This window comes from Oncorhynchus gorbuscha, linkage group LG23 (assembly GCF_021184085.1).
Source record: "Oncorhynchus gorbuscha isolate QuinsamMale2020 ecotype Even-year linkage group LG23, OgorEven_v1.0, whole genome shotgun sequence".
Lineage (NCBI taxonomy): Eukaryota > Metazoa > Chordata > Actinopteri > Salmoniformes > Salmonidae > Oncorhynchus > Oncorhynchus gorbuscha.
In genome coordinates, this window is record NC_060195.1 from 54522318 (window position 1) to 54540617 (window position 18300).

Sequence of the window (18300 nt, forward strand, 5' to 3'; positions counted from 1 at the left end):
TGAAAGCGGCAACTCTACCCTTTAGCTCAGTGTGAATGTTGCCTGTAATCCATGGCTTCTGGTTGGGGTATGTACGTACAGTCACTGTGGGGACGACATCCTCGATGCACTTATTGATAAAGCTAGTGACTGATGTGGCGTACTCTTCAAAGCCATCGGAAAAATCCCGGAACATATTCCAGTTTGTGCTAGGAAAACTGTCCTGTAGTTTAGCATCCGCTTGCCTGACCACTTTTTTATAGACCGAGTCTCTAGTGCTTCCTGCTTTAAATTTTGCTTATAAGCAGGAATCAGGAGGATAGCGTTATGGTCAGATTTGCCAAATGGAGGGCGAGGGAGCACTTTGTACCACCTTTAATCTCTGTGTGGATTAAAGGTGGTCTAGAATTTTTTCCCCCTCTGGTTGCACATTTATCACGCTGATAGAAATGAGGTAAAACTGCATTACAGTCCCCGGCCACTAGGAGCACCACCTCTGAATGAGCGTTTTCCTGTTTGCTTATGGCGGAATACAACTCAGTGAGTGTGGTTTTAGTGCCAGCCTCGGTCTGTGGTGGTATGTAGACAGCTACATACCACGGGTATGCACTGAACCACACAGCCATATATTTACAACAGTACAATGCCGTTTGCTGTTACAGTATGCAGTACAGTAGCCATCTATCCCCAGTGCACTCAGCCACAGAGTCACAGCCAGAGGTAGGGAAGGTTAGAGAATGCCGGTGGTGGCCCGCAACCGATGGAGTTGGTCATCTGTACACTGGAACTGAGGAGCTCCTATTCTGATTGGCTGCCACCACATTATGCCAACAGGAAGTGTGTGTGTTCAGTAAGCGGGCGGCAGGCAGTCACTCTCCTTGTTCTACGGAGTCAAAAGCAATTGTTGTTTCCTAGGCGCCCCGGGCGCTGTGTGTGTGTCCCAGGCATCTGCTGCTGCTGTGGTGTCATCGACACGTAACGCGGCGCACAAATAGGCCCTGGTGTTAATGTTTGATGGCGGACATGCCTCTCCTCTCCCGGCTCTCCCTTCAACAGCAGCAGCAGCCTGTGTGGTACCACGACACTGCACTCTGTCTCAGAGAAAGCTCTCATCACTCCCCTGTTCATTCACTTAGACAGGTGTGATGTAATGGCTCTTGCCGTCAAGCCAGCACTGGCTATAGCTAACGTTATAGTGGATTTTCTCGCTTGTCAGGGGCTGTTGATTTCTAGGGCTAAGTACGTAGAATGTGCTGGGTTGATTATGAGCATTCCAGAATCCAGTTGATCTCTATGTTGAATGAAAGAGTTGATTGTGTTGGAGAGATGGGATAAAGATGAGTTCCATGAGCCAGGGTTCTAACTGAATCCTGCTCTGTTCTGTCCAGAATAGCAACAAGGAGCCGTCTCTTCTTCTTCTTCTTCTTCTTCTTCTTCTTCAGAAAACCACCGCTACGCTATTTGCACCAGCGTGTCAATTCATGTTTTGTAAGGATGATCCGACCGCCCAGTTTCACCCAATTGATGTCCAGCCTCTCTTCCACATGCTTCCCTAGCCGCCTGACTCTGGATTTCAGGTAGCTAGGGGAAACAGCCCTGCTATAACTACGAATACTTTTCCTTGATGGCTGGAGAGGGAGGGAGAGAGAGGAAGAGGAAGGCAGACTGACCTGCTACTGCTCTACTGCTTCATTGTGGAAATGAGACACAGGTCTGTGTTCGTGAGAGCAACGTTGGGTGTGTGAGAGAGAGAGAGGGTAGCATGTTTTTAACTCCAAGCGGACAGATAGACAGGCACTAGACCCTGTGTAGTGTAGTATAATGTATTGCCGTGCACTGTACTGCCTTGTAGTGTAGTATACTGTACTGTAATATACTGTAGTATGTCCCTTATCTTGTTCTGTCTCTAACAGAGAAGAATTTCCCAATCCCCTTTCAAACAGGGAATGCTGTGAGGGTCATTGGTGATGTTGTGCGTAAACACCAACCTCGCATCAATATCAGCGGTTTTGCCTGTAAAGTGCTGTGTCTCATCAGAGAGGCTACAATATACAGTTCATATCACTTCAACTCATTTTCACTCGTCTTTACAATAAGGAATCGCTGAGTAATAAAAGGGTCAAAGGTTAAGTAGAGTATTTCTGTCGCCTCTAGTCACGGTGAAACCGCATTTCCTAACCCCTTTAATACTGTTCGCGGAATGCTATGAGAGTTTCTATCATTTCAAATCTTTATTACTCGTTTGGACAAGGAGTTTCTGGGGATCTCTGTATGTAAGGTGAAACGATTAGTATCGCTGTTTTTGCCTTCCAGTCACAGAGACTGTGTTGGGGTCCTGAGAAGTACCATTGGTTGCGTGCTGGCCGGCCTTATAGCCCTGTCAGAAAAGGAATGCTTTACTGATACTTCCCAGTAGATGAGTTTATATCATTGCCAAGCAGAAGGGTTTAGTGTGTCAGTATGAATCTGTGTCTGGGTCTGAGTATGGGTCTGAGTCTGGGTCTGACTCCCAGCACATTGACCTGATGGCGATAGACTTAACCCCCACAACTAAGTCCTAGGATGGTGGGTGTGTTGACCTTGTGACCCCTCTATTGTCCCCTCTAGCCTCACCCCCCAGCCCCCTCAATCAAGTCCTTCTCCAGATCACTATAGACCTGTGTGTTGGTCATTTAGAGCATCATGTCCACACACTGCTCAGGGGTCAGGGAGTTGTATAGGGGTCAGAGGTCAGGGGTCACGCTGAGCGACTGTAGAGTCTAATCCCTCTCGTCTCTGTGTTTGGGTGTTACAACTCAAACTTCATTTTCTCCAGTTGAGCAGTAGCCTACATCCAAAATGACACGTTCATTTCGATTTATAATATGTGTTTCTTAGAGCTACTGTATATGTGTGTGTGTGGTGTTTAACGGTATATCCATATTGTAGAGCCAGGCAACCTCCCCACTGGTTTGAGCCTGTGATCCAGACTGGACCATGTGGGATGAGGAGGGGGTACTGTGGGTAGAGTACTCCTAGTTAGTTCTCCAGGGAGGGCAGACTGAGGCTACAGAGTGATGGGCATACACACACACACACACACACACACACACACACACACACACACACACACACACACACACACACACACACACACACACACACACACACACACACACACACACACACACACACACACACACACACACATTGGACAGAGTGAGGCTCCAGAGTGATGCTCCAGGTTTAGAGGTGCTGTAGAGATGTCACACTTGTTGGTGTCTTTTTTCTCACTGTACAACACTAATGCCTTTTCCACGTCTCACACAAGTGGAGAAAATCCCTGTCCTGTCTGTCCTTCACTTTTCTCTCTTTCACTCCCTCTCTTCGTTTTCTCTCTCTTACTCTGTTTTTTCTTTCCTCTCTAACTCCCTCATTTTTGTATTTTCTCTCTCTGTCTCTCTTTCTCTCTATCTATCTCTCTCTTTCCTACTCTCTCTATTTTCTAAAGCATATTCAGTATACTAATAATTCAGAATACTTTCTCAGTGTTTTATTGTAAGGCTTTAGCTCTTTTCATTCCCACATCTCCTCCTTCTCTTTCTCCCCCTATCCCCTTCATGGTCTTCTCCTCCCTCTATCCCCTCCATGGTCTTCTCCTCCCCCTATCCCCTCCATGGTCTTCTCCTCACCCTATCCCCTCCATGGTCTTCTCCTCACCCTATCCCCTCCATGGTCTTCTCCTCACCCCTATCCCCTCCATGATCTTCTCCTCACCCCTATCCCCTCCATGATCTTCTCCTCAACCCTATCCCCTCCATGATCTTCTCCTCCACCTATCCCCTCCATGGTCTTCTCCTCCCCCTATCCCCCATGGTCTTCTCCTCCCCCTACCCCCATGGTCTTCTCCTACCCCTATCCCCTCCATGGTCTTCTTCTCCCCCTATCCCCTCCATGGTCTTCTCCTCGCCCTATCGCCTCCATAGTCTTCTCCTCCCCCTATCCCCTCCATGGTCTTCTCCTCCCCCTATCCCCTCCATGGTCTTCTCCTCCCCCTATCCCCTCCATGGTCTTCTCCTTCCCCTATCCACCCACGGTCTTCTCCTTCCCCTATCCCCCATGGTCTTCTCCTCCCCCTATCCCCTCCATTCTGGGGCAGCAGGTAGTCTAGTGGTTAGAGCGTTGGACTAGTAACCGAAAGGTTGTAAGATTGAATCCCCGAGCTGACAAGGTAAAAATCTGTCATTCTGCCCCTGGACAAGGCAGTTAACCCACTGTTCCTAGGCCGTCATTGTAAATAAGAAATTGTTCTTAACTGACTTGCCTAGTTTAAAAAATCAAAAATGATCCTCCCCCTATCCCCCCATGGTCTTCTCCTCCCCCTATCCCCTCCATGGTCTTCTCCTCCCCCTATCCCCTCTATGGTGTTCTCCTCCCCCTATCCCCTCCATTATCTTCTCCTCCCCCTATCCCCTCCATGATCTTCTCCTCCCCCTATCCCCTCCATGCTCTTCTTCTCCCCCTATCCCCCCATGGTCTTCTCCTCCCCCTATCCCCTCCATGGTCTTCTCCTCCCCCTACCCCCTCCATGGTCTTCTTCTCCCCCTATCCCCTCCATGGTCTTCTCCTTCGCCTATCCCCTCCATGGTCTTCTCCTCCCCCTATCCTCCATGGTCTTCTTCTCCCCCTATCCCCTCCATGGTCTTCTCCTCCCCCTATCCCCTCCATGGTCTTCTCCTTCCCCTATCCCCCCATGGTCTTCTCCTCCCCCTATCCCCTCCATGGTCTTCTCCTCCCCCTATCCCCTCCATAGTCTTCTCCTCCCCCTATCCCCTCCATGGTCTTCTCCTCCCCCTATCCCCTCCATAGTCTTCTCCTCTCCCCTATCCCCTCCATGGTCTTCTCCTCCCCCTATCCCCTCCATGGTCTTCTTCTCCCCCTATCCCCTCCATAGTCTTCTCCTTCGCCTATCCCCTCCATGGTCTTCTCCTCCCCCTATCCTCCATGGTCTTCTTCTCCCCCTATCCCCTCCGTGGTCTTCTCCTCCCCCTATCCCCTCCATGGTCTTCTCCTTCCCCTATCCCCCATGGTCTTCTCCTTCCCCCTATCCCCTCCATGGTCTTCTCCTCCCCCTATCCCCTCCATAGTCTTCTCCTCCCCCTATCCCCCCATGGTCTTCTCCTCCTTCTGTCCAGGCCAATGTTGTTTGCCTCACTGGATCATCCTCCTCTCATAATGAATGTTTGCAAACACATCAGTAGTACTTCAAACTAACATGGGCTCAGTCAGAGCCATTAGCACAGCTACAGAGAGCCAGAATAGACAGCAGCATGCGCTAGACTAGGCTAAAGAAAGCACTCCGCAATGCCTGCTTGGAAAACCTGGAATGCTGGCAGAACCCACATCAGCCTTTAAAGCCCCCTTTAAACTGTTTGAAGTTTTGATTATCAATGCCATATGATTGGTTTCATATTTGTGGTGGTGGATGGCGTTTGTTGTTTGCGAGTCATAATGAATGAGCCTGTTCAGAGATGGTGTTTAATGAATTGTTAATGAGCTAGGGACCTGTCATGCCTGTGTGTTGTAAAGCACTCTGACATTCACAGCAGTTCTCTGTAAACACTATTTCAAAGACTTAAACCCTCTCTCTCTCCTCTCTCTCTCTCTTTCTCTTCACCTCTCTCTCACTCTATAGTTGCCCTGAAGACCCACGCTTGCAAGGGTTTTAAGGCCAACAGTGGTAACCATGACAACAGCAAGACATCGGGATTGGTGGATGGCTGGATGCCCGAGGGTGAACTCCTATTGCAGGTTGGTGGGCAGGCTCCAGGTGCAGGGCATAAACACACGACAAGCAGTGTGACACCCCAGCTGGGGCCTGCACTACACCATACATTCTGTGCACTGTAACTCTATCAACATATGTTTCAAATCATTGCATCAGAATGTTCCATTATGTCAAGAAATACTATGAGCCATCTTTCCACATACACACACCACCACCTGTAGCCTAGGCACATCTGGTCTACTCCACTCTACTCCAAACTGACCAGGAGACATAAGAAGACTACTCCCTCTGTCAAGCTCATATCATCTAGCGTGTCTCGCTTCAGATCAGGGCTGGTTTTATAGAGCACGCTGCCTGCCTGCCACAGTGCATAGCTACATGTCTTAGCATTTCCCCAAACTTTCTGGGCTTCTGTTCTGTCCCTTAAGCATGCCACGGGCTTGGAGAGAGAGAGAGAGCCTGGAGAACATGGCGAGAGTTAGAGAGAGAGGGAGAGAGAGAGAGCTGTCTGGCTGAAGCGTAGCTAAGTTAAGTGAGCAGTGCTTAGATTGGAGAACAGAAAGAGAACATGGCGAGAGTTAGAGAGGGAGGGAGGGAGGGAGAGAGAGAGAGACAGAGAGAGCGAGACAGAGAGAGAGATGTCTGGCTGAAGCGTAGCTAAGTTAAGTGAGCAGTGCTTAGATTGAAAGCTTTCCCAGGCAGGCACAGTTAAGAGCCTTGATAGAGAGGCAGGTGAGACAGGAGACTGCAGGGCTCTCACACACAGCAGGCACAACATGGCAGACATGGAAAGTCTGTCTTGTAGAGGGAGTGCACCACAAGGGGACAAGCATAGATATGTACAGTTGAAGTCGGAAGTTGACATACACCTTAGCCAAAGACATTTAAACTCAGGTTTTCACAATTCCTGACATTTAATCCTAGTAAAAGTCACCACTTTATTTTAAGAATGTGAAACGTCAGAATAATAGAGAGAATTATTTATTTCAGCTTTTATTTCTTTCATCACATACCCAGTGGGTCAGAAGTTTACATACACTCAATTAGTATTTGGTAGCATTGCCTTTAAATTGTTTAACTGGTCAAACGTTTCGGGTAGCCTTCCACAAGCGTCCCACAATAAATTGGATGAATTTTGGCCCATTCCTCCTGACAGAGCTGGTGTAACGGCGTCAGGTTTGTAGGCCTCCTTGCTCGCACACACTTTTTCAGTTCTGCCCACAAATGTTCTATGGGATTGAGGTCAGGGCTTTGTGATGGCCACTCCAATACCTTGACTTTGTTGTCCTTGAGCCATTTTGCCACAACTCTGGAAGTATTCTTGGGGTCATTGTCCACTTGGAAGACCCATTTGCGACCAAGCTTTAACGTCCTGACTGATGTCTTGAGATGTTGCTTCAATATATCCACATAATTCTCCCAACTCATGATGCCATCTATTTTGTGAAGTGCACCAATCCCTCCTGCAGTAAAGCACCCCCATAACATGATGCTGCCACCCCCGTGCTTCACGGTTGGGATCGTGTTCTTCAGCTTGCAAGCCTCTCCTTTTTCCTGCAAACATAACGATGGTTAATATGGCCAAACAGTTCTATTTTTGTTTCATCAGACCAGAGGACATTTCTCCAAAAGTACAATCTTTGTCTCCATGTGCAGTTGCAACCCGTAGTCTGGCTTTTTTCTGACGGTTTTGGAGCAGTGGCTTCTTCCTTGCTGAGCGGCCTTTCAGGTTATGTAGATATAGGACTCGTTTTACTGTGGATATCGATATTTATGTACCTGTTTCCTCCAGCATCTCCACAAGGTCCTTTGCTGTTGTTCTGGGATTGATTTGCACTATTCACACCAAAGTATGTTCATCTCCTTGAGACAGAATACGTCTCCTTCCTGAGCGGTATGACGGCTGCTTGGTCCCATGGTGTTTATACTTGCGTACTATTGTTTGTACAGATGAACATGGTACCTTCAGGCATTTGGAAATGCTCCCAAGGATTAACCAGACTTGTGGAGGTCAACAAATTATACATCCACAGGTACACCTCCAATTGACTCAAATTATGTCAATTAGCCTATCAGAAGCTTCTAAAGCCATGACATCATTTTATGGAATTTTCCAAGCTGTTTAAAGGCACTGTCAACTTAGTGTATGTAAACTTCTGACCCACTGGAATTGTGATACAGTGAATTATAAGTGAAATAATCTGTCTGTAAACAATTGTTGGAAAAATCACTTGTGTCATGCACAAAGTAGATGTCCTAACCGACTTGCCATAACTATAGTTTGTTCACAATACATTTGTGGAGTGGTTGAAAAATTAGTTTTAATGACTAAGTGTATGTAAACTTCAACTGTAAACTGTAAACTTCAACTGTATAGTAATAGTGTTCTAATTCTATTTATATGGGGGAAAGTTAAGTACTGCTGGTGCTTATTGGCAGATTGGGCTCTTTCCTTAACATACAGGATCTCAGCCTAGAAGGAAAAGGTTGTACCAGGCCTGCTGAGACCAGCTGATTAGTTTGGACTTGTTTAGAGTAGCTTCAAAAGTTATGTCCATGCCATAGCCTACGTTGGTGCCATCATTCATCCCCAACTTAAAGAGACATTGCTCTATTCTGTCATGCACTTACAGGGGCTTATTTGGCCCTGCACTTAAAGGGACAGCGCTCTATTCTGCCCTGTTCTTTGAGACTGTATCAACAGTTAACAAATGAAACAAATACCAAAATATTGTTTTTGAGTGGAATTGTCCTTTAAAGGGACAATGCTCTATATTCTGCCCTGCTCTGTACTGGATGTTCATTCAGGGGAGATGTGATCTGCTTCATCTGCAATCAGCTCTATATTCTGCCCTGCTCTGTACTGGATGTTCATTCAGGGGAGATGTGATCTGCTTCATCTGCAGCCCCCCCCCCCCTGTTGTGCCATCATGCAGAGTCACACCGTGCCAGAACAGTCAACACAGAATCTCTTAAGACAGGCTGAGCTATAGAGGGAGGGAGGGAGGGAGGGAGGGAGGGAGGGAGGGAGGGAGGGAGGGAGGGAGGGAGGGAGGGAGGGAGGGAGGGAGGGAGGGAGGGAGGGAGGGAGAGGCTTTGAGGGAAGGAAATGAGGGAACTATTGTATTTGAGAGAGAAAGCATAGTAAATGGTGAGAGAGGGGGAAAGAGAGAGAGAGAGAGATGCTAAATGAAGGCGAGGTCGTTATTCATGACATTGCTGTTGAGAGGGCCGGAAAGAGAAGGGGGGAGAAGAGAAGAGATGGGGGGTCGGTGGAGAGGAGAGGCTATTTCTGACCAGGGCTGGCTGTCTTGCTATGTTCCATTTCAGACACTTGGCCATGAATTATAGAGTGACTGTGAGGACATCCATTATTGAAAAGGGCGGTAAAATGAGAGCAGAAAGGTGTTTGATATTCTCCATGTAGCCTAATGTACATGACCTTTTTTAAGTCCACGTCATTCAGGTTACTTTTTCAGTGGATCAAAATATAATTCCACAAGCATTTGAAGTTCAATAAAGGCATGGGAGAATCAATATCAGTACAACATCAGCACAACATCAGTACAATATCAGTACATGCCAAAAAGTAAAACAACTGATTGTACAAGAAAGGAATGCACCCTTGTGTGTTCCCTATGGCCTGCCAGTCTGTGCCAGTGTTTGCCCTACCATACTGTGACATTGTTTGCCCTACCATACTGTGCCAGTGTTTGCCCCACCATACTGTGACATTGTTTGCCCTACCATACTGTGACATTGTTTGCCCTACCATACTGTGACATTTTTTGCCCTACCATACTGTGACATTGTTTGCCCTACCATACTGTGACATTGTTTGCCCTACCATACTGTGACATTTTTTGCCCTACCATACTGTGACATTGTTTGCCCTACCATACTGTGACAGTGTTTGCCCTACCATACTGTGACAGTGTTTGCCCTACCATACTGTGACTTTGTTTGCCCTACCATACTGTGACTTTGTTTGCCCTACCATACTGTGACATTGTTTGCCCTACCATACTGTGCCAGTGTTTGCCCTACCATACTGTGACAGTGTTTTCCCTACCATACTGTGACATTGTTTGCCCTACCATACTGTGACATTGTTTGCCCTACCATACTGTGCCAGTGTTTGCCCTACCATACTGTGACATTGTTTGCCCTACCATACTGTGCCAGTGTTTGCCCTACCATACTGTGCCAGTGTTTGCCCTACCATACTGTGCCAGTGTTTGCCCTACCATACTGTGCCAGTGTTTGCCCTACCATACTGTGCCAGTGTTTGCCCTACCATACTGTGCCAGTGTTTGCCCTACCATACTGTGCCAGTGTTTGCCCTACCATACTGTGCCAGTGTTTGCCCTACCATACTGTGCCAGTGTTTGCCCTACCGTACTGTGACATTGTTTGCCCTACCGTACTGTGCCAGTGTTTGCCCTACCATACTGTGACATTGTTTGCCCTACCATACTGTGCCAGTGTTTGCCCTACCATACTGTGCCAGTGTTTGCCCTACCATACTGTGCCAGTGTTTGGCCTGCCATACTGTGCCAGTGTTTGCCCTACCATACTGTGCCAGTGTTTGCCCTACCATACTGTGCCAGTATTTGCCCTACCATACCGTGCCAGTGTTTGGCCTGCCATACTGTTCCAGTGTTTGCCCTACCATACTGTGCCAGTGTTTGCCCTACCATACTGTGCCAGTGTTTGCCCTACCATACTGTGACATTGTTTTCCCTACCATACTGTGACGTTGTTTGCCCTACCATACTGTCCCATTGTTTGCCCTACCATACTGTGCCAGTGTTTGCCCTACCATACTGTGACATTGTTTGCCCTACCATACTGTGCCATTGTTTGCCCTGTCAGTCTGTGGCAGTGTTTGCCCTGTCAGTCTGTGGCAGTGTTTGGCCTGCCAGTCTGTGGCAGTGTTTGGCCTACCATACTGTTCCAGTGTTTGCCATACCATACTGTTCCAGTGTTTGGCCTGCCAGTCTGTGCCAGTGTTTGCCCTACCATACTGTTCCAGTGTTTGGCCTGCCAGTCTGTGCCAGTGTTTGCCCTACCATACTGTTCCAGTGTTTGGCCTGCCAGTCTGTTCCAGTGTTTGCCCTACCATACTGTTCCAGTGTTCGGCCTGCCAGTCTGTGCCAGTGTTTGCCCTACCATACTGTTCCAGTGTTTGCCCTACCATACTGTGCCAGTGTTTGCCCTGCCAGTCTGTGCCAGTGTTTGTCCTACCATACTGTTCCAGTGTTTGGCCTGCCAGTCTGTGCCAGTGTTTGCCCTACCATACTGTTCCAGTGTTTGCCCTGCCAGTCTGTGCCAGTGTTTGCCATACCATACTGTTCCAGTGTTTGCCCTACCATACTGTGCCAGTGTTTGCCCTGCCAGTCTGTTCCAGTGTTTGGCCTGCCAGTCTGTTCCAGTGTTTGCCCTACCATACTGTTCCAGTGTTTGGCCTGGCAGTCTGTGCCAATGTTTGCCCTGCCAGTCTGTGCCAGTGTTTGCCCTGCCGGTCTGTGCCAGTGTTTGCCCTGCCGGTCTGTGCCAGTGTTTGCCCTGCCGGTCTGTGCCAGTGTTTGGCCTGCCGGTCTGTGCCAGTGTTTGGCCTGCCGGTCTGTGCCAGTGTTTGCCTTGCCGGTCTGTGCCAGTTTTTGCCCTGCCGGTCTGTGCCAGTGTTTGCCCTGCCGGTCTGTGCCAGTGTTTGCCCTGCCGGTCTGTGCCAGTGTTTGCCCTGCCGGTCTGTGCCAGTGTTTGCCCTGCCGGTCTGTGCCAATGTTTGCCCTGCCAGTCTGTGCCAGTGTTTGCCCTGCCAGTCTGTGCCAGTGTTTGCCCTGCCAGTCTGTGCCAGTGTTTGCCCTGCCGGTCTGTGCCAGTGTTTTCCCTGCCGGTCTGTGCCAGTGTTTGGCCTGCCGGTCTGTGCCAGTGTTTGGCCTGCCAGTCTGTGCCAGTGTTTGGCCTGCCTGTCTATGCCAGTGTTTGGCCTGCCCGTCTGTGCCAGTGTTTGCCCTGCCCGTCTGTGCCAGTGTTTGCCCTGCCAGTCTGTGCCAGTGTTTGGCCTGCCTGTCTGTGCCAGTGTTTGCCCTGCCTGTCTGTGCCAGTGTTTGCCCTGCCAGTCTGTGCCAGTGTTTGCCCTGCCAGTCTGTGGCAGTGTTTGGCCTGCCAGTCTGCGCCAGTGTTTGGCCTGCCTGTCTGTGCCAGTGTTTGCCCTGCCTGTCTGTGCCAGTGTTTGCCCTACCATACTGTTCCAGTGTTTGCCCTGCCAGTCTGTGCCAGTGTTTGCCCTGCCAATCTGTGCCAGTGTTTGCCCTACCATACTGTGCCAGTGTTTGCCCTGCCAGTCTGTGCCAGTGTTTGCCATACCATACTGTTCCAGTGTTTGGCCTGCCAGTCTGTGCCAGTGTTTGCCCTACCATACTGTTCCAGTGTTTGGCCTGCCAGTCTGTGCCAGTGTTTGCCCTACCATACTGTTCCAGTGTTTGGCCTGCCAGTCTGTTCCAGTGTTTGCCCTACCATACTGTTCCAGTGTTTGGCCTGCCAGTCTCTGCCAGTGTTTGCCCTGCCAGTCTGTGCCAGTGTTTGCCCTACCATACTGTTCCAGTGTTTGGCCTGCCAGTCTGTGCCAGTGTTTGCCATACCATACTGTTCCAGTGTTTGGCCTGCCAGTCTGTGCCAGTGTTTGCCCTACCATACTGTTCCAGTGTTTGCCCTGCCAGTCTGTGCCAGTGTTTGCCATACCATACTGTTCCAGTGTTTGCCCTACCATACTGTGCCAGTGTTTGCCCTGCCAGTCTGTTCCAGTGTTTGGCCTGCCAGTCTGTTCCAGTGTTTGCCCTACCATACTGTTCCAGTGTTTGGCCTGGCAGTCTGTGCCAGTGTTTGCCCTGCCAGTCTGTGCCAGTGTTTGCCCTGCCAGTCTGTGCCAGTGTTTGCCCTGCCAGTCTGTGCCAATGTTTGCCCTGCCAGTCTGTGCCAGTGTTTGCTCTGCCAGTCTGTGCCAGTGTTTGCCCTGCCAGTCTGTGCCAGTGTTTGCCCTGCCAGTCTGTGCCAGTGTTTGCCCTGCCAGTCTGTGCCAGTGTTTGCCCTGCCAGTCTCTGCCCGTGTTTGCCCTACCATACTGTTCCAGTGTTTGCCCTGCCAGTCTGTGCCAGTGTTTGCCCTGCCAGTCTGTGCCAGTGTTTGCCCTGCCGGTCTGTGCCAGTGTTTGGCCTGCCAGTCTGTGCCAGTGTTTGCCCTACCATACTGTTCCAGTGTTTGCCCTGCCAGTCTGTGCCAGTGTTTGCCATACCATACTGTGCCAGTGTTTGCCCTGCCAGTATGTGCCAGTGTTTGGCCTGCCAATCTGCGCCAGTGTTTGGCCTGCCTGTCTGCCAGTGTTTGCCCTACCATACTGTTCCAGTGTTTGCCCTGCCAGTCTGTGCCAGTGTTTGCCCTGCCAATCTGTGCCAGTGTTTGCCCTACCATACTGTGCCAGTGTTTGCCCTGCCAGTCTGTGCCAGTGTTTGCCATACCATACTGTTCCAGTGTTTGGCCTGCCAGTCTGTGCCAGTGTTTGCCCTACCATACTGTTCCAGTGTTTGGCCTGCCAGTCTGTTCCAGTGTTTGCCCTACCATACTGTTCCAGTGTTTGGCCTGCCAGTCTGTGCCAGTGTTTGCCCTACCATACTGTTCCAGTGTTTGCCCTACCATACTGTGCCAGTGTTTGCCCTGCCAGTCTATGCCAGTGTTTGCCCCAGTGTTTGCCCTACCATACTGTTCCAGTGTTTGCCCTGCCAGTCTGTGCCAGTGTTTGCCATACCATACTGTTCCAGTGTTTGCCCTACCATACTGTGCCAGTGTTTGCCCTGCCAGTCTGTTCCAGTGTTTGGCCTGCCAGTCTGTTCCAGTGTTTGCCCTACCATACTGTTCCAGTGTTTGGCCTGGCAGTCTGTGCCAGTGTTTGCCCTGCCAGTCTGTGCCAGTGTTTGCCCTGCCAGTCTGTGCCAGTGTTTGCCCTGCCAGTCTGTGCCAATGTTTGCCCTGCCAGTCTGTGCCAGTGTTTGCCCTGCCAGTCTGTGCCAGTGTTTGCCCTGCCAGTCTGTGCCAGTGTTTGCCCTGCCAGTCTGTGCCAGTGTTTGCCCTGCCAGTCTGTGCCAATGTTTGCCCTGCCAGTCTGTGCCAGTGTTTGCCCTGCCAGTCTCTGCCAGTGTTTGCCCTACCATACTGTTCCAGTGTTTGCCCTGCCAGTCTGTGCCAGTGTTTGCCCTGCCAGTCTGTGCCAGTGTTTGCCCTGCCAGTCTGTGCCAGTGTTTGCCCTACCATACTGTTCCAGTGTTTGGCCTGCCAGTCTGTTCCAGTGTTAGCCCTACCATACTGTTCCAGTGTTTGGCCTGCCAGTCTGTGCCAGTGTTTGCCCTACCATACTGTTCCAGTGTTTGCCCTACCATACTGTGCCAGTGTTTGCCCTGCCAGTCTGTGCCAGTGTTTGCCCCAGTGTTTGCCCTACCATACTGTTCCAGTGTTTGCCCTGCCAGTCTGTGCCAGTGTTTGCCATACCATACTGTTCCAGTGTTTGCCCTACCATACTGTGCCAGTGTTTGCCCTGCCAGTCTGTTCCAGTGTTTGGCCTGCCAGTCTGTTCCGGTGTTTGCCCTACCATACGGTTCCAGTGTTTGGCCTGGCAGTCTGTGCCAGTGTTTGCCCTGCCAGTCTGTGCCAGTGTTTGCCCTGCCAGTCTGTGCCAGTGTTTGCCCTGCCAGTCTGTGCCAATGTTTGCCCTGCCAGTCTGTGCCAGTGTTTGCCCTGCCAGTCTGTGCCAGTGTTTGCCCTGCCAGTCTGTGCCAGTGTTTGCCCTGCCAGTCTGTGCCAGTGTTTGCCCTGCCAGTCTGTGCCAATGTTTGCCCTGCCAGTCTGTGCCAGTTTTTGCCCTGCCAGTCTCTGCCAGTGTTTGCCCTACCATACTGTTCCAGTGTTTGCCCTACCAGTCTGTGCCAGTGTTTGCCCTGCCAGTCTGTGCCAGTGTTTGCCCTGCCGGTCTGTGCCAGTGTTTGGCCTGCCGGTCTGTGCCAGTGTTTGCCCTGCCGGTCTGTGCCAGTGTTTGGCCTGCCGGTCTGTGCCAGTGTTTGCCCTGCCGGTCTGTGCCAGTGTTTGCCCTGCCGGTCTGTGCCAGTGTTTGCCCTGCCGGTCTGTGCCAGTGTTTGCCCTGCCTGTCTGTGCCAGTGTTTGGCCTGCCAGTCTGTGCCAGTGTTTGGCCTGCCAGTCTGTGCCAGTGTTTGCCCTGCCTGTCTATGCCAGTGTTTGCCCTGCCTGTCTATGCCAGTGTTTGGCCTGCCCGTCTGTGCCAGTGTTTGCCCTGCCAGTCTGTGCCAGTGTTTGGCCTGCCTGTCTGTGCCAGTGTTTGCCCTGCCTGTCTGTGCCAGTGTTTGCCCTGCCAGTCTGTGCCAGTGTTTGGCCTGCCAGTCTGCGCCAGTGTTTGGCCTGCCTGTCTGTGCCAGTGTTTGGCCTGCCTGTCTGTGCCAGTGTTTGCTGTCACTCTATCAGGGGGCATACATCCAGACCAGATGGCATACAGGCTGGGAAAACAAACAACTAGCTGTGCCATGTTGCAGACTGGAACAGGCTTGCTCTCTCCCTCTCTGATCTTTCAACCAGCCTCTTTCCCTCTATCCATTCCCCATTCTCTCTATCATTCCCTTGTCCTGTTTTTTTCTCTCTCAATCTCTTCTCTCACTCCATCTCTCTCTTTTTCGTATCCCTCTCTCTTTCAATCTCCCTTCATCCTTCCTTCCTCTCTCGTGAGCTATTCTCTCTCTCCATTCCCAGTGCGCCTCTCACATCCCCTTGCCACATCCCCTTGTGTTTTGTTCTGTCTGCTGACGGCAGCTATAACTACAGCAGGCAGCGTTCTTTCATCCTGGACAAGTGCATGATGTCCACAGCCCCATGAAATATGAAAAATACATTTTTGATCAAGATTTTTGGTGACTGCCCAAGTCCCGTCCCCCCCAACCCCCAGGGAGGAGGCTGTGTGGTCTTCAGCTAGACAGAATAATCTAAATATTTATACAGAGAGCCTGAACACCGCTCTGCTTTCTGAGTGTTTATGTACAATGTGGGGGTGTCGGGCCACAGAGATGGAACTAGGAAGTGGAGGACAGGGCTGCTGAGGAGAAATGGAAGGACTTACAGATGACCTGGGGTGACAGTGGGGGTGGCAGCTTTCTGGGTATTTTTTGAGAGAGCGTAGGACCTGCATAATAAAGAAGAAACTGTATGAGCCGGCAGCTGCGAGGCTCCTCGGGATCCCATGGATGTCAGGGTTTCAGACAGGACTAGGAGCCTTCAGGTTTAAAGACAGAAATAAAGGCAGGCCATGATGAGCAGTTTGTGGCCCTTGAGTTCATTATAGCTTACCCAGACAAAAGCTAAGAAGTACTTTACACAACGCTAACTGGGGGGAATATGATATTGGGTCTGCCAGGTAGAATTTGAATCATATAGCTATTTACTTGCAAAAGGGATGGGAGTCAACCAACCTGATATTATCTGGGCTATGTTTCTCTGGGTGCCATCCGTGGAAAAAGGCAGATAATGACCTGTGTATGGTAGGCTATGAGGCTATAGTTTCCATCCACTGTAGATTGTGTAATGGGGCTCTCGTTGCTGACATGTTGGAAATGAATATGATGGGGTGATTCAAGGACGTGAGTGTCAGGACAGCTTCCCTGTAGTGCCATCGGTTGGTTTAGGGAACGTGTACCCACGCACGCATACACACCTAGAGCGATAAGAGCGACGGAACGACTCCTTTGCCCCTGAGCGTTGTGGGGGAGATGGAATAGCAAAGTGTGAGACGCTCTGTATGGTTCTGTGACCTACACCCCCGCCCCCTCTCTTTCTCTCTCTCACCCCCCCCCCCTCTTTCTCCCCATCTCCAGCCTGTCATTGTGTTCAGGTGACACGTCCTCAGAGTGGGGCGTCTTGCCTCTCCTCCTCCCCTCTCCTCCACTGCTCCTCTCCTCCCCTTCTCCTTCACAGCCTGAAGTGGTGTCATGCCCCTGTTTGCAGTTTCTCTTTTTGTCGCCCTCTGTTTCCCCCTCTGCCCCCCCCCCCTCTCTGTTTCCCCCTCTGCCCCCCCCCCCCTCTGTTTCCCACCTTCCATTTCCCCCTCTCTCAGTTGTGTCTGTCAGAATAGGCCAGGTTTGACAGGACCTCCCGTCCTCAGGAATCTGTCTTGTCTGTCTGCACGCTGTAGTCTGTCCTGCTGTTTTATACATGCTTGGTGTTGGCATTGAAATACAAGACACACCAAATGGCACAAATGTATCACTAGAATATGGGTTGTCACTGTCTTCTCGTGATGGACACCGGACACAGTCATTCAGAAGCTGCTATTCATTTGCGTCAATCTCCTCTCTATCCTCGTTGTCCAGCCCAAAAATAATTGCACTCGCTAAACGTCTTTGATAGCAGTACGCAGTGAGGGACATTCCCTAACTTCCTGTCTGTTGTGACTTGTTCTCCCTCCTCAGGCCCTTAATGGCTTTGTCCTGGTCATCACTGCAGAGGGGGTCATATTCTACTCCTCTCACACCATTCAGGATTACCTGGGATTCCACCAAGTAAGTCTCTACTGCTGATCACAGGGCTCGCAGCCACTCAAACACACTGGCACACGCACCACACACACCGTACATCATACACACACACACTGCCGCTCAAACACGCACGCACGCACACACACACACGCAGCACACACACCATACATCATACACACACACACACTGCCGTTCAAGCACACACACACACACGCACGCACACGCACACACACACGCACACACTGAGCTGAGAGAGGAGGATTGGGCCTGCCTACAGAGCCACAGCATGGCACTAAGGGAGTCTGGAAGAGGTTAGCCTCAGCCAAGCCAGTTGGACTAGGCTTTACATGACTCTGCCCTCATTCTATTTACTATAGAACGAACCAGGGAGTGCTGGGACACGGACTGAAAACTATAGTCCTACTGGTTTTTGTGCCAAACCGGATCTAGCGCACCTGATTCTAATAATTATCTGGTTGATAAGCTGAATCAGGTTAGTTACAACTGGGGTGGAAGTGAAAACCTACAGGAGGGTAGCTCTCCAGGAACAGGTTTGGGAGTGAAAACCTACAGGAGGGTAGCTCTCCAGGAACAGGGTTGGGAGTGAAAACCTACAGGAGGGTAGCTCTCCAGGAACCGGGTTGGGAGTGAAAACCTACAGGAGGGTAGCTCTCCAAGAACAGGGTTGGGAGTGAAAACCTACAGGAGGGTAGCTCTCCAGGAACAGGTTTGGGAGTGAAAACCTACAGGAGGGTAGCTCTCCAGGAACAGGGTTGGGAGTGAAAACCTACAGGAGGGTAGCTCTCCAGGAACAGGGTTGGGAGTGAAAACCTACAGGAGGGTAGCTCTCCAGGAACAGGGTTGGGAGTGAAAACCTACAGGAGGGTAGCTCTCCAGGAACAGGTTTGGGAGTGAAAACCTACAGGAGGGTAGCTCTCCAGGAACAGGGTTGGGAGTGAAAACCTACAG

The 18300-nt window shown here is 50.5% G+C and overlaps 1 protein-coding gene across 3 annotated transcripts in view; it reads left to right on the top strand.

Moving 5' to 3' along the window:
• Window positions 1-18300, top strand: part of LOC124011223 (aryl hydrocarbon receptor-like) — an 84285-nt gene that overhangs the window by 23924 nt on the left and 42061 nt on the right. For all 3 annotated transcript variants that reach the window (XM_046324365.1, XM_046324367.1, XM_046324368.1), the window contains 2 exons: window positions 5654-5769; window positions 17266-17355. In XM_046324365.1, coding sequence (XP_046180321.1) covers window positions 5654-5769; window positions 17266-17355 — 206 coding nt within the window. The remainder of the gene's footprint in view (window positions 1-5653; window positions 5770-17265; window positions 17356-18300) is intronic.